At 51.1% G+C, this 27,997-nt stretch overlaps 1 protein-coding gene and 3 non-coding genes across 7 annotated transcripts; 1 reads left to right on the top strand and 3 right to left on the bottom strand.

The window, feature by feature from the left end:
- Positions 1 to 1,541: 1,541 nt before the first annotated feature.
- On the bottom strand, positions 1,542 to 27,824 carry Shf (Src homology 2 domain containing F). Of its 4 annotated transcripts, XM_090318430.1 has the most exons (8): positions 27,660 to 27,824; positions 27,296 to 27,480; positions 12,416 to 12,557; positions 9,270 to 9,479; positions 7,795 to 7,935; positions 6,463 to 6,634; positions 6,199 to 6,318; positions 1,542 to 2,310 (listed from the first exon to the last, which is right to left on the bottom strand). In XM_090318430.1, the coding sequence occupies exons 3-8, from the start codon at positions 12,447 to 12,449 to the stop codon at positions 2,124 to 2,126; spliced, it is 864 nt and encodes a 287-aa protein (XP_090174556.1). In that variant the 5' UTR covers positions 12,450 to 12,557; positions 27,296 to 27,480; positions 27,660 to 27,824; the 3' UTR covers positions 1,542 to 2,123. The 4 variants fall into 4 exon arrangements, with proteins under 4 accessions (XP_090174556.1, XP_090174555.1, XP_090174553.1 ...); XM_090318429.1 differs by lacking the exon at positions 27,660 to 27,824 and having other exon boundaries at positions 27,296 to 27,653; XM_090318427.1 differs by lacking the exons at positions 27,296 to 27,480; positions 27,660 to 27,824 and adding an exon at positions 21,366 to 21,874.
- LOC150046543 (small nucleolar RNA SNORA40) lies at positions 24,607 to 24,733 on the top strand. The gene has a single exon (XR_016532665.1). It is a non-coding gene; the product is annotated as a small nucleolar RNA SNORA40 (small nucleolar RNA).
- Positions 25,924 to 25,995, bottom strand: Trnah-gug (transfer RNA histidin (anticodon GUG)). Its single transcript has one exon. It is a non-coding gene; the product is annotated as a tRNA-His (tRNA).
- Positions 27,605 to 27,676, bottom strand: Trnah-gug (transfer RNA histidin (anticodon GUG)). The gene has a single exon. It is a non-coding gene; the product is annotated as a tRNA-His (tRNA).
- Positions 27,825 to 27,997: the final 173 nt, after the last annotated feature.

Genomic DNA, 27,997 nt, shown 5'->3' with positions numbered 1-27,997 from the left:
CACCAGTTTCGGCTTTTCTGTGTATGTAGTACTGAGGAATTGAACCCAGGTCTTTGTGCTTGTCAGGCAAGCATTCTACCACTAGGCCACGCTCCAGGCCCAGGATTTTTTTTTTTTTTCCTTCTGCTGCAGAATAGGGTGAGGCTTGGGGAAGAGGAAACTACTCCGAAACTACTCCCACAACTGGCTTGCCAGGCTGATCTAGACATCTAAGTTTGGCAGTATTCACTGAATCAGGCAATCTGCCTAAGGTCAAATGCCCCAGCTAGAGACCCTTTCTCCTCCCAAGGGAACCCTTTCTCAAACAGCCTCACAGGATGATTAATGTGAGGCCTCTGACACCTGATCAGGAAGGGAAGAGAAACAGTAATGGGGGCAAGGGGGTGGGGAAAGAGTGGGAGACTCAGGAGGAGAAAGGCTAGGCAGAAATGAAGGATGGGTACAGAACAGAGCCGCCAAGGAGCCAAGTTGACCTAGCTTCTTAGGGGGCCTTAGCTACTCCCAGCTCTTCTCTGCGAGCTGGTCATCTCTCGATAATGATGTGACAGCCAAGTATGTGCCTATCACTTAACTTCTTTAAGCCTATTCTCTCATAAGCAAAAAATGGCTGGATGAGTTCACCAAGACAAGCAACCCACTAAAAGGGAATTTCTGAAACACTAATGGGGAATTTCTACAATTGTCTCATCCCATACCAATTTCAAGAAAACTGACATCGAAGGAGGAACTCCTCAAGTCCTGTTATTCACACCATACTTGAGCGTTGCACATTTGGGTTATGGCAAAGGTCCTCAGATTACCCAGTCAAGGTAGGTTTTTGTTTTGTTTCCCTCCCCCCCCCCGCCCCACCCTCCACACACTCTCTCTGAGAGAAGAGGAGGGAGGGCAGATCCTTTGGCCAGAAGCACTGCTCTGCTGAGAGACCCAATGGGTATTCCTGGGGGTGAGCCCACAGGCATGTCAGTGGGCTCCAGCGGTGGCCAGATGTGGGTGGCCTGGCGCCCTGGGCGCATGGTTAGGGGAGTCACCACAAGGGGGCGTGTGTGCATGCAGCCAGTACCCGCATTTAGAGCTTTGTGTTCTGGCTTCCCCCCAACCCCCACCAAGTCTCTATCATACCAACCCATCCATCAGTGGCGGGGGTAGGTGCAGTAGCCTAAACGATTGAGGCCTCCCCCGCCCCTCCTTCCCTCTGTCTGGCGTGCTGCCTCTTTGTCTGTGCTCCTCCCAGACAAATGGCCGTTGGCAAGAAATTGGTCGAGCTCTAGGGGAGCCATGAGCAAGAAAGGGGAGCCACGTGGCCAGTGAGGGTGGGGGGAGGTGGTGTCTTCAGTACTAGGGGAGGGGAGAAGGGGGAGGAAGGCGGGCAATGTTTTGACATCCCATCAAAGAAAAGAACTACATAGATGCCTGTGTCTGCTCAAGAGCTGATTTACAAACAAGAAACTGAGCTGGCTTCCCACTCCCTGCTCCCTCTCCCCCCCTTCCGCCCCCATTCAGTTCAGGGGCGGTGCCTGAGGAAAGAAAGCTGCACAGCCAGGCAGGATCAGATTTATTTATTGCCTCTGGCCGAGAGCCTGGGCAGCCCGGGGACTGCAGCAAGATCCCTTAGCCTGAGTGGGGGATCTTCCTCTTCAATCCATCCAACAGGCACCCCCACTCCAATCTCCATCCCAGGCTTCTGCCTTCCCCACACCCCTGCAAACAGGCTGGGAGAAAGCCCACCAGCAATTTAGAGGTGGGTTGGCTATGGTGGGGGCCTTCGATCACCCCATGCTGACCCAGTAGGGAGGGTGGTGGTGAAGATGCCCACCTCTTACCGAGGGTCAGTTGGGGATTGCAGCTGCCAGTTGTGAACTTCTAGGAGATCCACCGTTCTGGAGTCTGCTTCCTCCAGGAGCTATCTCCTGTCTCTCCAGACTTTTCTCTATCCCTGGGCTCCAGACACCTTCTAACTCCAAGGCCCCAGTAGCCCTTCCCCTTGAGAATAAATTAAGGAGTCTCCAACATCTACTAGATCCCAGGGTAAAGGGGAAGAAAAGTTGGCCTGATGAAGAACCATAGCCCCTCAGCCAGGTGACAGGGCTGGGTCCAGGTCTGTCACGGTGTCCTGGCTTCCCATCTTACAGAGTCCGGATGGCCACGGGGTAGAGAAGGGACATGTGTTCGGCCCCCTTAATGGGCAGTTTGCGGCTGGCATAGTGGTGCACGATCTCAGGCACGCTGCTGAAGGGTGGGCTGTTCTGGCCCAGCACATACTTATGCTCCTTGGTCCGGGACAGCTTCATGTGCATGAAGCCCTGACTGCTCCTGAGACGAGGAAGAGACACTGGTGAGTTCGGGGTGGAGAGATCTCCCCAGCCAACACCTCGCCATCCTGTAACCTCCCCACCTGACCAACAACTGTGGTGGCTCTGAAGCTGAGGGTGTGTGTGTGTGTGTGTGTGTGTGTGTGTGTGTGTGTGTGTGTGTAAAAGAGATGGAGGTCGGTCCAGAGAGAAGTATGAGTAGTAGCATGAGACACTGGCTTTGTGGCAAGGACACTGGGTGTGCCAAGAAACAGTGTGTATACACTGAGTGTACAGGGTGTGTGCAGGTAGAAAGGGGAGCATCAGCACCTCTGCCCGTCAAGCCTGGATGAGGGACTCTGGGTGACTCACGTGAAGCCACACATGCCCTTGGCCCGAGGGTGTGTGGACAAATAGGATAGCTACGTCACTGGGGCTGTCTCTCTTGCAAAGAGAGACAGAAAACAAGTTGATCTGGAAGCCCCCCCCCCGCCACCCCCACCAACCTCAAATCTGAGAATGTTTGGCTGCCCCTGGGACACCCCTTTAACTCTCTTGCTATCTGGGCCTTGGGCCAAACCCTCAGTTCATCCACGCAGCTCTTCTGCTCAGAATGACATCATTTTTTTGAAGCTGCAGCTCTGTTTCCTTCCTCAGGGAGAACCAGCTGCCCCACGGCCCCCATCTATCTCCCTGCAATAACCTAAGAAATCAGCATTAGCGGAACATGATACCCGGCTCTCGCCAGCTCCTTGCCCCTTACAGAGAAAGCAAGGGGGTAAAACTCCCCCAGCAAGAACATTTATCCAAACCACCTCAGGCTTGGTCTGCCAGGCCCCCTCATCTGAAGCCGTCAGGCAAGGGGGAAATGTTTGGAGGGACTCTGAAGCTTGACTTTTCTCTTGTTGGCCCAAGACCACTGGAGACAGGGCAGGGATTAGGGACGTGTACAAAAATAGGACCCGTGAGGAGCTTTCTTGAGCACAGTCCCTTCTTTCTGAGAGGTGAGGCTGGCAAACCTCTCCTCCTGCCTCCCCTGCCTGGGTACAAAGAAAGCGCTGCCTGGATGCCCTTCACTAGGCACTGAGTGAGTGGGGGAGACTGAAGGGAAGAAAGGGACAGAAGACATCCACAGGCCTCTAATTCTAACCCCTGCCTCCCCCACTCAGATGCCTCATTAGGAGCCTACTAGCCTACTGAGAAGGCTGAGGGACCCAGAGCTGGGTGTGATGAAGGCATGGGGCCACCTGTAGGTCTGGGGCTGACAATGACCATACAGGTCCATGGGCCCATGGCAACATGAGTAAGCGCTGAAGCAGTGAGCTGCCACCCTCCCTTACCAGCCCCATGCCAAGGCCCAGGACGAAAGCTATGGGAAGCAGTGTGGGCCCCACCTTTGGTCACCTTTTCCCAGTTTGAAACTGATCCTTTCCCCACAGTCCAACTGGGAAAACTGTCCTTCCCCAAACTGCACATTAGACTTTCTTGTCAAGGGACAGAATTAGCCAAGAAGGGCAACCAAGGGTCTGAGCACACAGCCTCCATTTGCGTTACTGAGCTACTGAGGAGAGAGTGGTAGTGCTGTTCAAGCCCTGGGACTAGTCCCAAGAGTCCATTATGAAATGGCAAGGTCCCTGCCAAATCCTCAAGGGGCTGGGTGGGACCAGCTGGACCACAGGGCTAGGGCTGGCAAAGCTCTTTGAGGAAGCTGTTTAATTACCAGTGAAAGCCCTTCCATTAGGGAGAGAAGAGAAACCATAATTGTATTTCAGAGAAGCCATTTATATGCAAACGAGGCCCTAGCAGACAGAAGCTGCTGGCCAGGCCAGATCAGGCCATCTAAGGCAAGGCCTGCTCAGTTCCACTACAGGGAGCCAGACCCCTGGCATCTCCCCTTGCACTGGCAACATGGGGCCACAGGCATTGCCCCCAGAAAGGGGTGGAGTCCTGCAACTGAACAGTGTGGTTCTTGTTGTCAGGCTGGATCTGGATCTGAGGACTTTACATGTGAATGTATTGTCTCTATTGTTTGTATCTCTCCCTCCATTCCTCCCTCTTCCTCCCTGTCTGTATTCTATCATATTCTCTCTCTTGCTCACTCCTTGTGTTTTCAAATAGGATCTGGCTATGTTGCCCAGGCTAAAATTCCTAGGCTTTAAGGGATCCTCTAACCCTAGCTTCTACAGTAACTAAGACTATGTGCTACCACGATTGGCATGGGTCCTTTATTAGCTAGTGATCTTGGACAAGTCAAAACTTCCGTGAATCTCCAGTATGCGTATAAGAGAGCTGGGAAATGTGGCAGAGTGTAGAGTGCTTGCGTAGCATGCACGAAGCCCTGGGGAGCAGTGAGTTCCTCAGTACCACATAAGCAGAAAATTCCACAACTGGCACTGTGGCTCAGGTAGTAGAATGCTATCCTTGAGCAAAAGTTCAGGGACAATGCTCAGGCCCCGAGTTCAAGGCTAAGGACTGTTGGGGGTGAGGAGAGATCTGGCAGGATGGTAGTCGATTTGGATGTGGTATGTATGCTTCTAGGTATGTTCCATGAATTTTAACTACAATGTTTAAATCAAATTTCTGACAAACTAATCTTTTCAAAATATTCCTATGCTTTTATAATTCAGTTTGCTAGTCTAGGAGAATAGGCAGAAGAAATCTAAGTGATAACTATCAACTCATTGTGCAAAGAGAGAAACTGAGGCTCAGAAAAGTTAAATCGTTTGCCTCTGGTCACACAGCTAGCTTTATCAAACCCAAGAGTAGACTTCAGGTTACCTAATTATAGGTTGGTGCTTTGTCTGTTTCCTTAAAGTTGAATACTCCTCTCTCAAATAATGTGGTCTAGCAGGCCCACATTTGTTTTAGAGGAGGGGACTGATAGTGGTATTTAATGCCCCCAACCAATGTGGCAGGAAGTACTTAAGAGTTCTAGTGGTGATGTGTGGAGGTAAATGGATACTCCACTCCAGCCTGCCTTTTGTGGGGTACAGAACTCTACCAGGCAGAACTTCTGGTTGCCAAGAGAACGGGTGGTCATTCTGCTAGGAATGGATAAGAGGCTGAGGACTGTGGATCTGCTCCAAGGAGAGCTCTGGCCATCTCGGCCTTTAAAGCTCAGACCTCTTCCCTGTCCTCTACTCCCCCGCTCCCCGCCGCCCCAGAGTTCCTCAGAGCAAAGGGAAATGGCTTTGTGTCCACTGTTTTGCCCTCTTCCCAGGACCCAGGCACACCATTTCATCCCCGTAGATTCCCTCAGGCAAAGCTCCTCTCTCCTTGTCAACTTCTAGAATATCTTGGACTTCCATAAAAAGATGTTAATGGGGCCGGGAGTTTGGCCTAGTGGTACAGTGCTTGCTTATCATGCAAGAAGACCCAGGTTCAATTCCTCAGTAACACATACATAAAAAAGCTGGAAGCTCAAGTGGTAGAGCATTACCCTTGAGGAAAGCCCAAGGATATTGGTCAGGCCCCAAGTTCAGTCCCCAGGACTGGCAAAAAAAAAACCAAAAACCAACCCCTACCCCCCCGCAAAAAAAAAGATGATAATATAATTTGTTAATAAGCACTTAGCCTGGTGCTATTTGCTAAGCACTTGACAGGGTATCATTTCATTCTTCCTTATAAAGTGGACACTATTACTCCATATTGTAAGGCTTAAATGAGATAAGGGGGAGCCCCCGGCCATTCAGTGAATGACAGAATGCTTCTGAGCTGGACACGGAAGCTCTACTGCCTCTTTCTTGGAGGGGAGGGAGGCTGAATCTCAGGTGCCTCAGTGACTTCTGTGGAGTCACAAGTCATTCACAAGGGATGGGATGCTTCCCAGCATAACGGGGCATGACAGGGATACGGAAATCCCTTCCTGCCTTGCCCACTGTTCCCTTCAGCCATGGCTGATCCTACTCACTTGAGGGACAGGGAGAAGTCATTCTTGCTGGTCTCACTGTTTCGCACCAGGTAACTGGCTTCTTTGCACAGCCGGAGCAGATTCTCGGCGTCTGTTCGGCTGATGGCCCCGTGGTACCAGCTGAGGATGAGAGGAAGGTGGGGGGCATCTCTGCTGGGTCCCTCATCATCCAGGCCCCCCCCCATTCTGGGTGTTCCTTGCTGGGAAGCCAGTAGCAAAAAGGGAAAAAGGGGAGGGAGTGTTCCCGGCTGGACAGACACTCACACCTGGTTTTCCAGCGGCAACGCTGGGTCTGTCCACTCGCCCAGGGGACTGCTGGGCTCTGCGCTTAGGGGCTTGGCTGACTTGGGGTTCCCTGCAGAAAGTCGGGGAGGTAATCGCCCCTTCTCCTCCTGGCCAGGCGATAGGCAGCTCTTCTCAGATCCTTCAAACTGGGCTGTAGGGAACATAGGGGTCACAGATTCTGAGGACGCTGAAGTTGGCATGCTATTGAATAACCAGCGCCCTAACTATTTCCTCCAGCTCCCCAAGTCCAGTGCATGTTCTGCGAAGGCAGTGCAAGCTCACCGACCTGATTGTAAGGATGCAATCCTGGGCCCATCCCTGGTGGGGTGGGGGTAGGGCTCAGCTTCCAGGGCCAGGCTGGCCTCCCATCCCTGTGAGAGGGAAGGGAGGAGAGCAACACTAGAAACCACTTAAGTGGCTCCCTCAGGAGCGGCTGCCGGCCTTCCCTTCTCCCATCCCCCTCGGGGTGGCTTCAGGCCTGATAATATTGTTTCTTTCTCCTCCTCAGAGTTCATTACCGTTCTCCAAATCACCCTGCCAAGCCATTCTGTAGAAATGACTTATTGATCTGAGAACAATTATCCGATTCCCCTTGGTGCCATCCTGACAGGCTAATCCTGCCTAAAGCCGCCAGACAGCCCGCCCAGCCCGCCCAAGGTCGCTGCCCATGGGCTCCCCTCCCCCCACATCCACAGAAGCCCAGGGAAGTGGCTCTGCCCTCCCAGGCCAGAGCAGCCTGATAGCTGAGCTGGCACGGGGGTGGGCCAAACCCCAGTGAGCGACTTCCCTCAAGTACCCTGTGCACAGGTGACAAACCCTCTCAGGCACACAGGTACAAACATGCTCACACACATGGATGTCCCCCCATCCACACCTGAGTGCCCAGTCTGGGTAAAGTTGAGTGAACATGGACGAATTGGGTATCCCTCTCTTTCCTTAGGTCACCAGATAACCAGGATCAGACCTTATTGTGTACCAGCACCCCTCTTCCCCTCCCCGTCCACCCGCACTCCTCCTGCCCCCCCACCCCCACCACACACTGGAGTACCTGCACTGTTAGACCAAGATCTACCTAAAGTGAATTTAAAACAGTGGACTTCTTCGGCCTGGTGAGGACATAACGCCTCCCTTGGGGCGTTACCTTTCCCAACATGCTCCGTGTGCATGTTGTCTCTTCCTTCTCTCTCCATGACAAGAGGGACTGATTCTTCCTGGGTTCTCCAAACCCTTCTCCACCTTTGAGCGTCCCCAACCCAAGCCTCATGAGTGAAAGGACATGTCATGCTGGTCAGAAACCCCCACAGGACCCACCGCTGCTGTCCTCCAGGCTGGACTCAGGGAGGGATGAGGCTGGACCGGAGATGTCCCTGTCCCCATCTGGCAGGGAAGGGCTGCTGTCCAGCTGTCCCACAGGCGGAGGCCAAGGTAGGTCTTTGATGACCTTTATGTCAACTGGAGCCAGTAGCAAAGGGAGAAGAGAAAGACAGACAAGTGACAGAGGTAGACAGACAGAGGCAGAAGTAGAGATACCAAAACCCAGAGCCAGGAAAGAGGAGGGGCTGAAGCAGAGGCGAAGAGAGCTTCTGGAGAAAGCAGCAGGACTTTCAGAGTGCAGTCAACTACTGACCATACCAGTCTAGCTTGGTTAAAGCATGGGGGGAGGGCTGGGTCCAGCAGGGCTTTGTGTTTTGCTTGGCCAGCCCATGGATCCCCTCTCTTCCTTTGCTCTCTCACAACCCTCTAGGGTCTAAAGAGATCAGGACAGGTAGAAAAGTAGGAGTAGGAGTTATCCCCCCTTTTCCCAGAATCACACTCAGGTCCCCACGCTGGGATGGGCAGTGAGAATGGCACAGAGCCTCAGGTTGTCAGGAACACTCAGGTTTGAGGCAGATGGGTTGTTCTGAAATTGAATCTTGCCCTGGATCCTGAGAAGAGTGATGCTACCACAGTGGCCACAGGACTGCTAATGAGGTTTTCTAATGATGAACATAGATTTTCCCATTAAGCAATCCAAACAGTATTGATTCTCCAAGGAAACTTCTGGAGATAAACGGCCCATCCTCAATGGTACTCGCTTTACTGGAAGCCAGTCAGAAACCTGAGGTTCCCCTGTCTGGCTGTCCAAGGTGGGGAAGGCAAAGTGGAGAGTTGGGTCAGCTGTAGGAGAAGCCTCCCTCCTACCCACTAAGCCCAAGTGGGGGGCATTTAAGTCCTCAGGATTCAGGACTGAAACCTTGAATGATGGGAGTGATGATCTCTCTCAACAAGCAGCCCTTGTTTCTTCACCCACCTCAGAGTGCTAAGGTACTTTTCCATTGTGGGTGGGTCTGGGAGAGACAGTCTGGTTAGGACAGAAGAAACCTGATCTTTATTCAGCAATTGGGATTCCTTTCAGAAATGCCCCTGGGGACAGCCAGCCATAGTCTGGCAGGGACTGCAGCTGGGAGACACAGCCCTGAATTCAGGTTACACACACAGCTATTTCCACCGCATCTTTTGTTATACATGTTTAACACAGGCCACAAGTTTCAAAATTTCGTATTGGAATTTCTTTATTATTTTTTAAATACACCCAGCTTCCCAAAGATGGAAGCAGCCCAGACTTCTTGGTTTCTGAGAGGTGACAATGCAGGGGAAGTGCCTCCCCATTCTCCCCTGCCCACTATTCCCTGGCATGCAGACAGAGCTATGACTGCACCCCCCATTCTCTGTGCTATGGAACTCACTGTCCTGCCTCAGAGTCTCCAGATTCCTGGGATCAACTACCGTTCTTCACCCAGACTCACCTGCAAAGGCTTTGGAAATCCGCTCCTTCTTCCACTCCCAAGGTTGGTCATATTCTTCGGGGGGCCTCTCATCATCCTCAGGCAGGCGGGACTCTCGGGGCCATGGGGACCCCTCACCTTCTGGGGAGGCTCCCTCCTCCTCCTCTGGCTCATAGGGCGTGTCATACAAGGGCAAGGGCTGAGCTGTCATCTCCTTAGAGCCCCGGATCTCTACCAGGGCAAGAGAGGGAAAGGTATGAGCTAAGCCCTAGCTACCTGGCTGGCCCCCACCTTTGGAAGCCTTCTTTTACCATAAGCCATGACTCCTTCAAAGGAGCTACTCTGGCTCCAGGAGGAACTCTGCAGCCACACATCCTAAATCCTAACAACACTTCTAGGACTCTTAACAGTGAAAAGGAAGGTAGGAACAGACAAGTGACAAAGGGAAAGATAGACAAAGGATTCCATGATGACCAACAAAAGCAAAGAAGCCGAAGTTGAAGTTAGGAAAACTGAGGCACATCCTCCCCCTTCATCTATCTCCTTGTCCTAATCTATCAATCAATCTACACATCATCCATCTATGTATGTATGTATGTATGTATGAACCTACCTACCTATCATTTACCTTCCACTTAGGTTCATTCATTCCCATGATATCATTTCACAATTAGGAAATCTTCATTGCTCAGACACTGTTGACCACTCATTTGTTTTTTGGTTTTTTTTTTTTTTGCCAGTCCTGGTGCTTGAACTCAGGGCCTGAGCACTGTCTTGGGCTTTCCTCAAGGCCAGAGCTCTACTACTTGAGCCACTCACTTCTTGAAACCTACTTTTGACAAGTCACTTTCATGTACTGTCTTCTCTCTCATCACTCTTCTCCTCTGTTTCCTAATCATCCATAGCATCTCTACCTCTAGCCCTGTTCCCATGGCCATAAATAAAGATGTCAACACATTGTTTCAGACTCACTACCTTCTTTTTTTTTTTTTTTTTGCCAGTCCTGGGCTTGAGCTCAGGGCCTGAGCACTGTCCTTGCACTTTCTCAAGGCTAGAGCTCTACCACTTGAGCCTCAGCACCACTTCTGGTTGTTTTTTTTTCTATGTATGTGGTGCCGAGGAATTGAATCCGGGTCTTCGTGCACGGTAGGCAAGCACTCTACCACTAGGCCAAACTCCCAGCCCCACTACCTTCTTTTATAGTGAGTGATTTGCTTTTGAGTAATCACTGACCCAAAGCAAATCTGGTAAAATGATATATATACTAATAAAAAAAATATGACTGGGGGGATGGGAGCATAGCCCAGTGGTAGAGTGCTCACCTAGCATGCATGAAGCCCTGAGTTCCATTCCTGAGTACCATATACGCAGAAAAAGCTGGAAGTGGTGCTGTGGCTCAAGTGGCAGAGCATTAGCCTTGAGCAAAAAGTGCACAGGCCCTGAGTTTAAGCCCCAGGACTGGCAAAAAAATAAATTAATTAATTAAAATGACATTGGGTGTGGTGGCTCAGTCCTATAATCCTAGCTACTTGGGAGGCTGAGATCTGAGGATCGCCTTCAAAGCCAGCCCGGGTACTAAAGTCCTTGAGACTCTTATCTCCAATTAACCACTAGAAAACCAGAAGTGGTGACATAGCTTATGGGGTAGCCTTGAGCTGAAGAGCTCAGGGACAGTGCCCAGCCCAGAGTTCAAGCCCCACAACCGCCAAAGAAAAAGAAAAAAGAAAGAAAAAGAAAAGTATGAATGGGGGAAAAAGTCATAGATCTACTCTCCCGAAAACAATTTGCCCTCAAAGATTCCATATTTAATTGCAGGGCACTCATAGAACAATACCCCCTGACCTAAATGGTGACAACTTTCTCACTCTGTTCCATTTCCAAGCATTTCATTGTTCTCTTTGGACTTGGTCCTAACTTCATTTGTTACCTTCATGTCTCCATATCTGGATTACTGTCAAAGCAATCCTCTAGAGCACAGACTCACATTTCCAGAACTCAATAGAATAAAAGTCATCAGGGCTCTCTGCCCTATGGCCTGTGGCCTATCTCTGCCATAGGGGAAGAGCAACCTACTGGCTGGCCTAGCAAGTGCTCATATTCTTTTTCGGCTCTGCCTTCTGGCAGAAACAAAACAATTCTAGTTCTTTCTCTTCTATGCAGTGAATGGGCTGCCCCCACACAGAGACCCATAGCGTCCCTGAATTGCCAAAGCCTTAAGAGGGCAAGTTCAATTCTGTCACCCACTGTAGTGACATAATGAAGAAATATTCTCCATCAGTAACAAGAGTTGGCATTTTAATCTCCATTTGTTTCCTTAATCTTATGTCTCAGTTATTTCCAAGTTCAGGAGAGGAAGAAAGAGGTCTTTAACCATTGTCTCCGTAAGACCCCCGACAATTTCCACAAAAGCCTGCTCACTCAACTTTCTGACGTGTGGTTCTTCCAGCCTCTTAAAATGTCACATTAATTCTGAGTCTTTCTTGCCTAAGAATTCATAATGATTCCACTTCCCCTTTTGGAGCAAGTCCAAATCCTTCATTGCAATTTTCTGAGTGCTTCCCTGCGCCTCTTGGGCCTGCTCATCTCAGCTCTCAAGTATGACTACCGTTAACATCATTCCTTTCAGCCTGTGGTGGGCTTTGGTTTCCACTTACCAACTCTTGTCCTTCTCTCTGATCACTGTCAGTCTGGACTCTTTCCCTGATCTTCTTTTGGCTTCTGATCCCCAAGGGCAACTCCTTTTCATTTCTCCTTAATTCTGAACTATTTCTTCATGGTCCCTATGTTTTTATGTACGTTTCTAGTCCTATTTCTAATTGGCACAAATCTGTTGTGCTTTAGCACAAGATGATCTGAACTTCATCACTCTTTCCCAGAGCAAGTGACTCTTCTTTTGGGGATCCTTGGTCTCTAGCCTGTGCTTCTACCTTGCTGTTCTTAACTACCTCAAATGCTTCTTTCTGCTGACCTTAAATTGTATGTCCTCCTTTGAAGCTTCAAGTCTCAATGAGTCTCTCTGTTCCTTCTCCAAAATGACTATCTTAAATGCAGTGGTTATCTTCTCTGGCATATTTCTGCAAGAAAAAAGTTCTTAGGCTTATGAGTCCCAGAGTCTGTTCTGCAGAGTCTGTGCCCCAGGGACTATCTCCTCTGCACTTATCACTTACCAGCCATCATCTTCTGGGCCTCATAGGGTTCCATGTAGCCATCATTTTCAGGGACCTTCTCCGGGACCCCTGGAGCTCCTGATAAGGCTTCACCAGTCTCCTGAACATCAAACGGATCTGCATAATCTTCTAGGATTGCCAACTGTGGAAGGAAGCAAAGACAGCAGGTTTCAGACAGCTCTGATCTTTCCCTGACTGATCACAGGAACCAGAGTCCCGGGTAAGCTATGACTCAGAGCCCAGCTAACTACCCAAGGGTGGGCTCTGGAGCTTGGATGGGGACCAGATTATGATGGCTCTTCTTTTGCAGAGTCCCCCAATTATAGCTGGCTGCCAAAGCGGTACATCTCTCTTGTCTGCACATGTTGTGTCTCATGTCCATATGCTAGGCTAAACAGCCAGAAAGAGGCTACTGTAGGGTCTTATTGTCCAAGAAGAACAAGTGTCTACACCAGGTGGTGGTTCAGAAGCAGGAATTAATTCAGAGGAGTGGTTACTAAAGTGTCAGGAGAGTTTAAGCAGCAAGCAGAGAATGGTGGGGGGACTTGGAGATTGCCGTGCTCCATGCTACCACTGCTCTTCTGGACGCAGAACAAACAAGCGGTTGCTGAGCTTCCAGGAAGGAACACTGTTGCGCACTCACTTGGTCACAGTCTGATGTTTGACCCACTCAGAGTCCTTGCCATATGGGCATCGCTTTCCCCATCTATAGAAACGTGAGGCCCCAAGACCACTTTGCTTAAGTGGGGGACTCAGAATTGGGCAAAGGCCCGTCAACCCGTTACCAGTGGGTGTCTTGGCTGACCAGGCAGAAACATGATTTTGGGTAGCTTTGAGACCCTGTTGAAATCCCCATGGCTTCCAGAGGACAAGGACAGGAAAGGTCTTTCTTGAGTCCTCTGTGTCCCAGGCTGCTGGTCTCTCCCACGCAAGTGGCTCACAGCCACCCCTCTGTCCTTACTTCCCATCTTGCAGAGGCACCCAAGGTGCTCAAGGCGGGGCACCCACTGAGGACAATAGAGCCTTTCTCCAACTAGGCCCTGTTTTTTTGGTTGTTTTGTTTTTTTCCTGGGGGCTGGAGTGAGGTGGAGACCAACCCAACCCAACCCACCCAGAGCCGCCAGCATCCTGGAGCTCCAACACCATGAGGAGGTGGGGCGGGGGAGTGGCTCGGCGACTGTGGTGTGAGGACAGCTCACTCCTGCCTTTCCCCACACTCAACTCTGAACCTTGGCCTTGGAAAGCTGTGGGGGTGACCACTCTTGCTTCACACGTGAGAGGATTTGGGAAAAGGGACCCTCCCCCCTCACAGTAAAGGAACAGCAGGCATGGTGGCTCATGTCTATAATCCCAGAGCTCAGGAGAGCTGAGGCAGGAGGACTGAGAGTTTGGGGCCAACACGGGCTACAAAAGAAAGACATGGACAGAGGAACAGAAGAGTCCCTTCAGCATATGTTCCTTGAACCCCTGTTGGCCTCTAACAACCTCTGAAGCACATTCTTGTGGCTCCCTTCAGCCTTTCAGCTCCTTTCCCACCCTCTTTACATCTCTCTGCCTGCTGTGGCACAACTACCATCTCATGCCACCCCATCTGTAACACCGTCTACTAGTCTGGAGCTCTCTGGCATGCAGTAGGCACTAGAAAAATGTGTCTACTCCATCACCACCTCTTTCTTTCTCTTCACACCTGGTTTTCTTCTTTTCTTTTCTTCCAGGAAGCAGAGAAAAAGAAATATACTCACTTACTTCCCCCCTCCCCTCTGCACACACTGATCTTACCCAGGCCGATGGCATCCATATCCTTACTCCTAAACCAAGGGGGCTGTGGAGCCTGCCTGCTGCTGGGAATTCTGCCTGTCAGCACCCAGTCTCCTGCAGTCACATGCAGTCACACTCAACGGTGTCGCACTCCCCAGACACATTACATTTTACATCAGCTTTCCAGTGCTTTGAGAAAAAGCACAAAGCAACTTCAAGTTCTGCTTTTCCTTTGTTTTTCTCTGCCCATCCTAGAAAAATGTTCTAATGTTCTCTGAAGACTGTATTCTTTGCGTGCGCTTGCGCGCGCGCGCTCTCTCTCTCTCTCTCTCTCTCTCTCTCTCTCCCTCCCTCCCTCCCTCCCTCCCTCCCTCCCTCCCTCCCTCTCTCTCTCTCTCTCTCTCTCTCTCTCTCTCTCTCTCTCTCTCTCTCTCTCTCTCCCAGTCCCAGGCTTGAGCTCGGGGCCTGAGCACTGTCCCTGGACTTTCTCAAGGCTAGGAGCTCTATCACTTGAGCCTCAGCACCACTTCCAGTTTTTTCTATGTATGTGGTACCGAGGAATGGAATCTTGGTGCATGCTAGGCAAGCACTCTATCACTAGGCCAAACTCCTAGCCCCTTTCTTTTCTCTGGGTCACTTTCCTGTTTCTCCAGGACTGGCCAATCCTTGCTCATTCTTCTCTTTCTTCAGAAAGCCCTTCTGGAACCCCTCTGCACACCTTCTCCCACCCCTAGGCCTATGAGGGGCCTGTGGGCTGGCCTAGGATCACCTTGTGTGATAAATGCTTATTTTACTGAGCATCTCCTTCAGACAACGCTTCCTGAGGGCAGGACACATGTTTACTGCTAAATACCCAGTGATTATGTTAAATCTGTTCATAGAAAACAGGAAAGTGGACAGTTTATTCAGTAGCGGAAGCGTGATCCGGGGGGGTAGACTGGTAAAGGGGGACTTAGTCTCCCCAAGTGAGTCTGTGTTCCCAGAAGCTGCTCATAGGGGTGAAGAGACACTCCTAGTCCATGCCCCCCTACCGCTCTTTCCAAGTCCCTGCTCCAACAGAGCCCCTTCGCCCCTCCTCACCGGGTCTGGTGAGAGCCACACAGAGTGTATTCCTCTCTGGAGTTCTGGGTCTGTGCCTGGAGCCACAGCCCATCCCAAGCTGTCATGGACTTTCCCAGCGCCAGTCAGCAGTGCCCATGGGGCAACCAGGTGGCAGCTCTTGTGGGTAGCTCAATGGCTCCTCTGTTCCACTCCTGGCTCCACACCCTGCTCCAGGAAGTCCTGGCCCTGGGCTGGGGCACCCCTAGGATCTATGACAGGAGCAGCTTAGAGACACTAGGTTTGGCAGGACAGGTGGCTACCCTGGGTATGGGGATAAGCAGTCAGTACCCAGGCTTCCACTCTCGGTACTTCTAGATCCCCATTGCTCAGTGGGGTCAAGCAAGCTGTCCTTGTGGGCTTCTTACACAACATGCTGTGTAGTTTGTGGTCCCTTGATCCCCCCCTGATGTGTCCTGTGCCCCTGCCAGTGTTCAGATCTCTGGTCAGTCCGACTTCTGACTGATCAGCAGGGGTGACAGGAGCAGGCTCACAGGAGAACCTATATTTGAACTGGGACCAAAACCTCTAGCTCAAAGGCAAATGGGAAGAACTGCCAGCCAAGGGACTTCAGGAAAGGCTTCAAACACAGGGCTGGTATTTCGGCATGTCTACTGGTCATCCAGAATCTACTGAAATGCTGGCATACTTCTGAACAAGTAGGTAAAGGAGCTGCTGCTCAGGAGACCCCGTGCTTTCCCTCCCTCATGCAACTTAGTAGGCTGACTCCAGGCCCTTGATTCTCATCTGTTCAGCTTGGCATTGCCCCTCCCAGATCAGCTGTCAGACTCTGAATCTCCTTCCTGCCCACGCCTCTCCCAGGTTAGCTAGCAGACCCACCATCTGGTTTGGTTTGGCCATCCATTCTGCAGTTGGATCAAACAACATATTCCTGACCATACCCCCTGGACTCCAAAGGATGTGAACCCAAGGCAGAGCTAGAGGGACAGCCATGGCAGGATGCTGGCTCTACAAGGTCCCCAAACTCTATAATGTGTGTGTTTGAATTTTGAACCGGTGTCTCCCAATTTAGCCAAGCTGGCATCAGCTGCATGACCTTCCTGTCTGTCTCCCTAGGGCTGGGATTATAGGCTTGTGCCACCACATCAGCTCCTCCACTTCTTTAAGGTTACATTTGAAGTCGAGAAGTCCCTGGCTGTTTAAACCGTCATTGTAGGTGAGGGCAGAAAAGAGGAAAATGAAATTGGACAAGTTCTTATTCCAAAGGCTGGCCCAGCATGCGTGCTCAACATTTAATATCATAATCTTTTCGATTCAGGTAATTAAGGTGTCACAGTACTGACACATGACCAGAGCACAGACTGACAGCACAGAACAGCAGAAACCTCATCTCCTGACTGTCAGCATTTGGGCACTGTTTTTTTTTTTTTTTTTTTTTAATAAATATGACAAATACTGCATCTTCCCTCCTTTACTTGTAACTTGGAATTTATTTTAGGGACTCGCAATATAGTTTAATGATAGAGCTCCTGTCTAGCCTGTCAAGACCTCAGGCTCAATCAATTCTCCGCACTTAGAATTCATGTAGTAAATAAACCTGAACACATTTCTTTAACAAAATTAAACTATTTTGTTTTCTCTAAAGCGTTTAACCCCAGAAACCCTTTGTTACTGAAAACCTATCAAACAACTAATTTGGAAAAAGGTAACACTACTTAATTTTCCTGAAAGCCAAGTTTTTGTTGCCTACTGTTTCTACATTCTGGGATGCCAATTTTATCTGCCTGGGAAACTCTTTCAACATAAAACGAATTCATTGTTTTTCCTTTTCTAATTACAAGAGCAATGCAAGGCTTGCAAAACACTCACACATCAGACAAGCCGCTGCCGCCGCTAACCTTAACAAGACCCTTCTGTGCATCTGTGACCACCACAAGATCGCATGGCCAGAGAGGTCACATCATTCAGGAAATTGTGAATTCAGCACAAAACAAGGCCCTGATTTCCTTTTCTAAGAGCCTCCCTGGTGTTTGGTACTGAGAGACAGACCATGGTCTCAGCCGAGTCAGGCTGCAGGGCTATAAACCATGCAACACTGTTTTAACATTCCTGTGTTTCATTTCATCCACAAGTAACCCAGGTACAGAATCGGCCTTTCAGGGTTGTTGTACACGTTATCTGTTCTAACACATACCCGCTGCTTTCAAATGATATCAGTTATGAAGCAAGTGCTTAGAAAATGTCAGTCACTTATATTAGTAAGGATGAAAAGATCAAATCTTTAAGGTTTTCTGAGGAGTACCCAGGAGCTCCCACTATGCAGAAGTTGGAGGCGGGGGGGTCTCACCGGTGCTCTCCACATAACAGCATGCTGGTTCTGGGATGAGGAAGTACACAGCGGTACCCCTCCAAAGCAGGGGCCCTATTTAGCCAAACAAGCTTAGCCATCCATGATCAACAGGATCCCAGCTATTTGCTGATCCCAAGATCCAAGGCTGCCAGGACTGAGGTGTGACTAATTTACTCACTGGCGGAGGCTATAAAGCACAGGTGTCTTCCAGACAATGAGTAGGGTGGCACTGGCATAGGTAGACAGGCTAGCCTTACAATTCCCTAGTGGACATAAGCCTCAGCTGACCTTGAAACACCAGAGGTATCATAGATGGCCACAAAGGGCTAAGGCATCTAACCATTTTCCCGAAGTCCCTTAACCTGGACCCCTCTCTTTACTTTCCTTATCCTTCCCCACGACGTCGGTATCTCTAACAGAGAATGACTGCAAGATAAGCAGATCAAACCTTCAGATTCAGTGGGGAGAAAATTCAAGTACAGAAACTCAAAAAAGGCAAAGACCAGGTCTTCTAGATGCTGCCTACACTCAGTACTTAGAACACCCAATACTGAGTGATCACTGGATAAGCGATGGTTCCACAATTGGCAGCCCAAACCCACCCTCTTAATCTCAGGGAAAGAATGTCTTGCTCAACTCCAGATCCTTTTACTCTTCCTACCACTGGTTTGTTTACTCTGGAAGACCCAAGTCTACATGGAGATCAGGCATGAGTACTTAATTCTTTATTTTGGGAGCTATCAATTCCTGTTAGAATCTGAGAACTGTGTGCCTTCCCCAGAAAAATAGGAATGACCCTGCACACCATTTCCTGAGATGGAAGAACGCCGGGAACCAAAACTCTGGTTTCACTATATCTTGTTATCCATGTAACTCTCCATGGATACTCCCCCCATCATCTTGGCATGAAGGAAGCCAAAGGCACACTGTACAGATGGTCCCAGGCAGTTCAAAGTTTCATCCAATCAGGGGCCCATTCCCATATCCATCCTCTTCCCTAATTAGAGCAAGTTTTTCCGGTTAAAGGTTGGAGAAAAGTAAGCAAATCAAAAGGACTGCCCAGTTCTCTGGCCCCTCTGCCAGAGCACAGCCTGGGAAGTGGGATAAGTGCCCAGCGCCAGAGGGAGCTCTTTCTGGGGCCATCTGGTGAGCCCTGCCTGCCCATTTCAGGGTGCTGCTCCTGCTGCTCCCACACCTGCCCTGCCAGGCCTGCCCAGATGGCCAGCCAGCCTTGCTCTCCAGCCAGTTACAGCAATGAGGCTTAGGGTGGGCTGACAGCCAGAGACCTGGGTGAGGAGAAGGCTAATGGTCTCGTACCCTGCTAGGCCTCTCAGGGTCCTGTTCAGGACCCCATTCTCCCTTGCTTCTACACTTAATGGATTCCTTTCCCCCTCAGTCTCTCAAGCTCATCACAGAAGCACCACCACACCTTTCATCCAACTTCCTGACCTGGCCTATCTCAGAGGTTCTGACATCTCTCCCTGTCCCAGCATAGCCACTAGAAGAAGGAGAGAAGCAGGACGGCAGCAGGCCCACGCTGGTCGCCAGTCTTTTCCATCTCACTTCAGGAAGAAACCCCAACTCAACAAACCATGGGGCCTTGAAGATCCGAGAAAGAGAATACAGCAGCCATAGGGTACAAAACACCAGTTAGGCGGGGGCAGGGCAAGGAAGCTCACTATTCAGGAACAGCACCTACGTGAACCCTAAGCCAGTGTGTCACTCATTAGGCCCAAGCGAGGCTTAGGCAGTTGTTTATGATAAGGATTCAGGCACTCTGGGTTTTTCCGAGAGGAAGTTGCTCACTCTAAGTAACTGGGAAGCCCTTGCAACACTTAGGGCCCATGGAACAGTGTCCTTGCCCTTGGGCCAGCTCAAGATAGCATTCTGGATTCTTCTCATCAGATTCACTGAAGAAAGTACACATTGTGTGTGTAGCTCCTGGAAGAGCCTACTGGATGTCATTCCTGCCTCTCCAGCTGACAAAGGTGGAGGCAAAAGTGCTCTCAGTAAAGAAGAGACTTTAAGAGTCCGTCTGAATGCTTTGAGTGGGTGCAGCACCTTTCTTGAGTCCTCTGGGAAAAAAATGTGGAAAGAAAGGATGACCCTCATGCTACCCTGGTAGTGGGCTGTCACCATTCAGGACATATATATGCCAAGAATTGTGTCAGACACTTGGGCAACACACACATGAGGAGGATACCGTCCTTATCCCAGAGGAAACCACAGCTTGGTGAGGAGCCTGTTAGGTCATTCTTACCCACTTACAGAGAGGAAAAGGGCCCAACACAGTTTAGGGCCATGTGCCAAGAGCTAGCGGTTAGAGGAGATTGATTGATCAGTGGAGAGAACAAGGCCTAGTTACTCCCAGGCCTCAATGCTACACCACCAACACATATCACAGAGCCACACAGAGCCACGCGGCCTCGAGGACAATTAGGAAGGAAACAGCACAGCCAGGGACACACTAAGGATCCTGGCCCACAATGGGCAGCCATGCTTCACAGCAGGAACTATGGGAAAAATTACTCACATTCCTGAGGCTTCTCTCTGACCTTGACACATCTCTCTCATCCAGAAGTGGGCAGAATGTCTCTCCACTAAAATCCTCTGTTCTAGAATCCTCTGATTCAGACAGCAACTTTGCTCTCCAAAAATAAAAAAATAAAATGTCCTCTTCTGCATAGGAAAGGGGCCCAAAGATCCAGAGCTGAGCTCCCAGGGAGTGAAGAAGAAAAACAGGGGCCAGTGTAGCTCAGTCACTGACCTAGGACTTAGGGCTAGGGAGGCCTGGGAATGGCTTTCAGCTGTCAGGGAGGAGGGTCTCTGAGGGAAAGGAGCTATCCTGGAGCACAGTGACATGTCTGCTGTCCTCTCTGCCCCATGAAGAGCCATGAAAGACTATATAGCCTCTCTGAGAATGGACCAGGCCTTAGAGGACAGGGGGAATTGGGTTCTGCTGCTTAGCCCTATCTAGGCAACAGGTTCTGAGCAGCAACTGTGAGCATACTTTGTTCTGAGGAGGCGATAGGGACAAGGAATGAGTGGGCCTGATGTAGCAGACTACCCCCAGTACAGTCAGCTTCCTCGGCAAGAGGTACACAGTGCCCAAGCTGGAATCCTGAGAACAGCTCACCCCATTACAGTGCCACACTGGGAGGGGGGGGTAAGGCCAAGGTCAGCCCTTGCTGTGACTACAGAAACCCTAGCCTTCACCTTCTTTTGGGGGGCTGCAGTACCTGCAAGGATGCGTGGGCAGGAGGAGGAAGAGGAGGAGGAGGAGGAGGAAGAGAAGGAGGAGGTGGAGGAGGAGGAGGAGGGGGAGGGAAAGAGGATAGGTATAAGGGAAAGGAGGAGGGGAAAGCTTTGTGCAGATTCAACCCTGGGGGGGAAGGGTCAGAGATCAAAGAGCAGAGAAGCTGTAGCTCTGAAAGGGTTGCAGGGGTGAGGGGTGGGAGTATGCTTCCCAATTCCCGTTAGACCAGGCTGGGTCACGGGGGGAGGGGAAGCTGGGTGCTGCAGAAGCAATCAGGAAGAGGAAGGTCACCAGTCCTGGGACCGGAGCAGAGTTTGGGGCTCCTATTCGTCTCCGATTTAACCTGAACAAAAGGTGACCTAAGACTTGGAGCCCCGGGGTCAGGGAAGTGAGCGCGTGTCCATCCAAAGCCGTGACGGCCCGAGGCCCGGGGGCCGGCCAGGCGCCACCTTTGTCCCCCACCCCCGTGTCCCCCCCCTCCCCCGGCACCTCCTCTGCGGACCATCGGCGCCCCGCGCTGCACTCACCCTGTCGCTGCCGGCCTGGGGCCCGGAGATCCGCTCCTCGGGAGGGGGCGCCGGGGGCCCGGGGGTCTCGACCCGTATGAGGCGGTGTGGGGGCGAGCCGTGGCGCGGCGGCGGCGCGGGTCCCGGGGCCGAGGGGGCGGCCAGGGCGGTGGAGCCCGACGACCCTCCGGAGTAAGGGTCTTCAAAGTCGCGCTCCCGCTGCAGCCTGTAGGCGGCCAGGATGTCCGGCGGCGGCGCGGGGGGCGCGGCCGGGCCGGGCGCAGGGGGGCGGTAGTCGGGCTCCGGGGGCGCCGGCTTGCCCCCACCTCCGCCGCCTCCCCCGCCCCCGCGGAAGCCCAGGTGTTCCCGGAGCCACTTGGCTACTCCACCACTGCCACCCCCTCCCGGGCCGGCCCCGGCACCTCCGGCACCACGGCGGGATCCTCCGGGGCCGCCCCCAGCTCCCCCCTGTGCCCGCGGCCCCGGGCCGGAGCCCGCCGGAGGAGCTCCGCTCAGAAGCATGGGGCCGGCGGGACTGGGGCGAGGGGAGCGCGGGAGCCCGGCGGGGGCGTGGCCTCGGCGGGCGACGGGAGGGGGCGGGGCCGCGACGCCGTGGGAGGGGCGTGGCCTGGGAGGGCGGGGCGGGGCCTCGGGAGGGATGGGGCGGGGCCCTGCAGTAACAAGAGAGGGGCGGGGCTCTGCTGTCTCTCGAGGGTCGACCTCGCGCCTCGCCAGAGGTGCGGAGCTGGTATCTTCTCATAGCCTGGGGTGGATGAAGCGGGGTTCCCCGGGGGCTGAGGATGCAACTCCGGAGCTACGGTGCACGTGTCACCTGAGGGTGTGTGTGGGGGGGGAATGCATCCATTCTCATCCCTTTCCCTTCCCCAGCTCCCAGCAGGTGCGAGACACTGAAAAGGGGGGGGGGGGGTCCCCCAGCCCGCCCTCCACAACGTGGGAGCATTCAGTCTTTCCTTTCCCTCCCTCCCCTCACCCCAACGGAAAATGATGTTTTTTTTGTTGTAATTTTGGGCGAGGAAAGAGGACTGCCCCGGTCTTGAGAGCCCCACCTACCTCCTCCAGCCCCACTGCCAGCCGGCCCAGTCCAGGCCAACCCTTCCCGCATCACATGTAATCAACTCCCCAGAGGTACCCACTCTTCCCGTGTCGTTTCCACGTGCCCCCCCCCTTTGCGAGCAAACAACTCTTCCACAAATATCTCCCACCACAGGCGCACCTGCCCAGAACAGGCCCACCCAGCCCCTCCAGGCATTGCACACACTCGCAGAAATCTCTTTAAGCCACGTCCTGGGTGTCGTTGTCAATCATGTTAGTGACAGAATGGAAACAGACAAGTCAATAAATCAAGTCTAGAAGCAGTTCCAGTCTTGTCTATCACAACCGCTTCTCCTCCCGAGGCTCTGATGCTCAAGCGCTCAGCATTTTTTGTCTTGGAAATAAGGCCAGTTCCTTTGGCTCAACTGGGCAGGTCTCAGTGGGAACTCTTTAGCCCAGGCTGGCCTTGAATTTCCCATCTTCCTGCCTTAGCCTCCTGGGTGCTCTGGGACTTCAGGCATTCATCATCTTACCCTACCATAGGAGTTCAAACTGGAAGAGAAGGAGGTGGTGGGGGAAGGTGTATGGAGGGAGGAAGCAATTTCTATAATACCCAAGGCCCTGTCTCAAAATATTAAATTCCTGCTGTGGGCAAATTCTACTGTGTTATGTATCTAGGACAATGCTTGTAAACTGTCCTGTGAACACATGTCTCCTGGGAGTCTTGTTAAATTGCGGATATGATTTCTGCAGATCTAGCTGGAGTGCAGTCCCAGAAGTCATGGTTTTGACAGACTCTCGGATGATACAGATGCTATTGGACCCCAAATACACATTGAGTCGTAGGACTCTGAACCTGGTTCATGAAGTCTGGTGGAGAAAGTAATGAATACATGTTCTTAAAAGTGTGGTTAAAGATATTAAATGGTGTAAAACTGGTCAAAAGAATGACATATCTGAAGGATGGTACAGTTAATCTGTGTATAAGGGTCATGATAATCTCCAGATGTGGAGGGATAGGAAGGTCACTGACCAGGAGGGAACAGCTGTAGGTTCTGGTAAGATATTTGGGCAAGATTCTCAATAGCATTGATCCTTTTGTGGAAATGGTTGGTAAATGTGTGGAGATTATGGGAGATGACGAATATGACCTAGATTTTCAAACTGTAACATGGTGAGGCCAGGCGTGTTGGCCCTTGGCATCTCAGTCAACAAGAGAAGCAGAGATCAGAAGAATCACTGTTGGAAGTCCAGAAGCTCACCCTAGGCAAAAAAAAAACCAACAAAAACCTATCGGAAAAAGTAACTGAAACAAACAAAAAGGGATAGGAGCATGGCTGAAGTGGCCCTGACTTCATATATCTAGACCACCAAATGACAAACAAAACTCTGTAAAAATGGTCACAAGGAAAGGTGTCACATGGTTAAAAAGTAGTCTAGAATAAGGTGGTAACTGCTCAGAGGAATGGGATCAAGCAAGGTGCAGGCTTCTTGAAGAAGGTAGACTGGAGCTGTGTAGGAGGATTTCCAAGAAGAGTCATTCCAAGCCAGGAGGTGAAGACAAACACAGCAAAGGGGCAGATATGGAAACCAACATAGCAGAGGAAGAGAAGCAGGCATAGTGGGGACAAAGGTAATGATCTCTTTACTGCAATCAATTACCCCCAAATTTCGGGGATTTTTTTGGTTCTCTTTCTTACTGTAAACAAGAAAATGAGTGGCCAGGAATTTGGGTTCGTGGTAGAGTGCTTGCCTACCATGCACAAAACCCAGGTTTGATTCCTCAGTACCACATACATAGAAAAAAGCTGGAAGTGGTGCTGTGATTCAAGTGGTAGAACACGAGCCTTGAGAAAACCAAAGGGTAGTGCTTAGGACCTGACTTCAAGCCCCAGGACTGGCCAAAAAAAAAAAAAGAAGAAAATGAAATATTTTTATTTTTCCAGGTCATAGCCTTGTCAAAGATAGGAGAAGGAAGGAAAGAAAAGAAAGGGAGGGAAGAGAGAGGGAGGAGGAGAGGGAGGATCTACAGTTATATGTTACTAGGAAAATGGGAATGTGTTTTCTTTTTTGGTGGACTCATGGACTAGCTCTATTTCATATGAAAATGACATGATTCATTATTTAAATATCATACCTTAATATGCACTTCTAAATTAAACCTGGCCACTTCACTCATTTATAGACTGCCTAAAAAACTCCCCAAAGAAGTATGTGTGGTGTGTCTTTGTTTAATTTGTAACAAAGGCTTAAACAGGTGGAAACAGTGAATCCTCTTTGACAACCCAGAACTCATTGTTGAATAGGACATTTTGGTACATTTAAGAAGGAATCTGACTCCTACAACAGTTGGCAATGTGAGGGTTTGTTAACTCACACAGGTTGGTTCCAGGAATGAAGTTGATGTAATAAGCTAAAAATAAATAAAATAAATAAATAAATAAAAAATACCCAAACTCCCCCGAACCAGGCATTTTGGTATATAATTGTAATCCCAGCACCCAGAAGCTGGAGGTGTATGAGTTTGAAGCCAATCTTGGTAACACAGTGAGACTGTGTCTAAGAAGGAAAAAAAAACTAAATAAACAAGCGAACCTTGAGTTTAAATATTTATGAAGAGGCTGTGTGCTTAACACACAAACAAGACTCAGTCAGTCCCGATTACAATCCACTTGAATTTTCTCACTTTGGTGGTTTGTGACTTAAAATTGGATTTTGACCATAAAAGCCAGGGGAGGTGAGTAAGTAAGTGGCGGGTTTCCAGTTGGACAGCGGAGTCAGCTTCCTCTTCTCTACTCCCAATTCAAGCTGCTTCCCTGATTTCCCAACCTGAAAATCAAATAACAGTGTTGCTTTGAAAAAGGACTCAGGCTCACCACCCCCACCCGAAGGTGTTCATGGATACAATCAAGAATTCGTTTTAATATTGTACCACTCCACTGTCCCCCGCAGCGTGTGTGTGTGTGTGTGTGTGTGTGTGTGTACTTTTCCCCATAAAGGGGTATTTCCTACCCAAGGGAAAATCTGTCACCTCGAGTTCTGTTCCTATTACATCATTCTGGAGGGTGTATGGGGGGGGGAGGGCAGAAGACTATATTTTATGCAAGAAGTACGGAAATATATTTACATATATGTACATAAACATCCGTTTGCACAAGGACTGTCAGGGCCAATACATGGGCAACTGGCAATAATTGGTGGAACGAGAAAGCCTTTTGACTACCGCGTGTACGTATTATTCTGTATTTTAAAATGGACGACACGATTTTAAGTAATTCATGAAAAGGCTGACGGCGGTGTGGGGGGTGTGGAAGGGGAAGAGAGGAGAAAGCCCTACAGGGTCAGCGGAGCGCGGTGGTGCTGGCGTCGGATGATTCAGACCCTGTCTTTGAGTAAGGGAGAATGGCCGATCCGGAGCCGAATTCAGAGCATTAAAAGAATTACAGGAGGTGACGATCTTTTTTCTTCTCCTCAGAGGAAGAAGAAAAAAGAAGGCGAACCCCTTGCCGTGCCATTGTTCCCACAATGCCGTGACTCGGATTCGAACCGAGGTTGCTGCGGCCACAACGCAGAGTACTAACCACTATACGATCACGGCGAGCTACCGGGGACCTGGAGGCCTAGCCCTGCAAAAGTCCTCTTCAACACTCATAGGCCGGCCCACTGGTGACGTCGCCCCATGACTCACCCGAGGGGCGGGGCTTCAGCCTGACGGAGGCTGGGTGCTGCGCCTGCGCATTACGCTCTTAGCCGGTAGGCTGGGTTGTTTTTGTTTTGGGTCTTTCTTTCACACCCATCCTGCCTCCCCCTTCCCCAACCCCTTCGGAGAAGCTGAGGAGGAGGATAATGGAGTTGGGAAAGGGAGGGGGAGCGGGGCGGAGGGTGGTGATGGTGATCCTCAGGGTTTGGGGTGGGAGTTTGGAGGAGACCTCTGGGGGTGGAGGGGGGCTCGAGGGCTTCCAGAGGCCTGCAGGGGGCGATCCTCACCCAGGGTGTGTGTGGGGGGGTCGGGGTCTTCTGATGGCTGATCTCCCGCAGCAGTGACCCCCACAGGCCTTGGCGGAGCGAGGGCGGGCGTCCCCCAGAACTGGACTCACTAGCTGGACCGACCTCAACGAAGGCCTCTCGTTCCCCACACCATCCTCTTCTCCCCCGACACCCAGTTTCTGGCTGCCTCTCGGACTCCCCGATGGCTCTGAGCCCCGAAGGCTCTGACCCCAGGCCCCCCTCGCTCACCTCCTCCATCTCTCCCGAGTCACCGCGTGTCTTCCTTCCGTGTCCCCAGCCAGAGGGGAATCTGAACACGATGAATGTATTTCCCTCACTGCTGGGATTTTGGGGAGGGGACATTCGACATGCTCTTCTAGCTCATTTCTCGGCTCTCCATGTGGGTTCCCACTCCCCAATTACTTGCATTCAATCCACAGGTACTTGAGGGGCGCCTACTAGGCCCCCAGCGGGCCGGTGGGCGTTATGGCAGTGGGGGGCTGTATAAAGAAGGCTCATGAAGAGGAATTACCACACTGCCTTGTCAAGATTTGCTGCAAGCTTTGCACATTAACTTATCCTGTCCCCCCACACCGTGCATCATTTCATATTAAAATGTTTATTAGCATATGTTATTCGTACAAGGGGGATTGTGACATTTCCACAAACATATACAAGATATCCCCACCGACCGACCCCCTCTATCACTCTCCTTTATCCCCACAATCCCCCCCAGAAACAATTCCAACAGGTTTCATACATGCATATAAAACTGCAACCATATTCATCCTCTCCACTACCCCGCACCCCCGCCCTCTCCAGTTGGCTGTTTTAATCTCCAGACATCCCATTTTTAACGTGCATATTAACTGCACGAAGGAGTTTGGTCATATTCTGCTTTTAAGAGGTACCTTAAAGGTGCCTTCCTTCGGCGGAGCCTCCTCTTCCCTTTATTCTGGAATCCACGCCAGGACGCTTTTGTGGAAATCTGCAAGATGTCTCTTCTGTGTGCGCTCCGTCTCCGAAACGGCCCCAGTTGCTTTAGTAACCCAGTAATCCTTCGGTAGTCCGGTTGGAAAGAAACTTGATCGTTTAGCTGTTAAAAGGGAACGGGATCCATTTTCTAGAATAACCATTTAGGATTTAAGGAAAGGGGGAAAAAAAAAAAATGGAGGAGATCGACAAAACACTGGCCCCTTGCCGTGCCATTGTTCTCACAATGCCGTGACTCGGATTCGAACCGAGGTTGCTGCGGCCACAACGCAGAGTACTAACCACTATACGATCACGGCGAGCTACCGGGAACCTGGGACGAAACGGCCTCCCGTCGTCTCTTCTCTGTCCAAGGTCCCGCCCCCTTTTGACGTCATCATCCCGTCCCGGCTAGTTCCCGCCTATCAGCAACCTCGCGCCGCTGGGAGCGCAAAGCCGGCGCGCTTTCTCTTCAGCGGCGGCCTGGGTTACTCCGGCTTGGCCGCCGCGTCGCCGCCGCCCGGGGCTGCGCTCCTGCTTCTCTAGGACAGTTTGTTTTGGGGGGAGCAGTTGGGTGACGAGGGGAATCTTTGTCCGAATTCCTTTTTGTAGACTGTGAGAGAATCCCCTCCGATAACGCG

Source organism: Megascapheus bottae, chromosome 25 (assembly GCF_031878675.1).
Source record: "Megascapheus bottae isolate mThoBot1 chromosome 25, mThoBot2.hap1, whole genome shotgun sequence".
NCBI lineage: Eukaryota > Metazoa > Chordata > Mammalia > Rodentia > Geomyidae > Megascapheus > Megascapheus bottae.
This window is presented reverse-complemented; position numbering and strand designations above follow the sequence as displayed.

Coding starts and splice junctions, on each gene's coding strand:
- Shf (XM_090318427.1), bottom strand. CDS start 21,866: ATGCTTCTGAGCGGAGCTCCTCCGGCGGGCTCCGGCCCGGGGCCGCGG. Junction 7,936..9,269: donor GATTTCCAAAGCCTTTGCAG/GTGAGTCTGGGT, acceptor TACTGGCTCCAG/TTGACATAAAGGTCATCAAA. Junction 6,319..6,462: donor TTGCCGCTGGAAAACCAGGT/GTGAGTGTCTGT, acceptor TCTCATCCTCAG/CTGGTACCACGGGGCCATCA.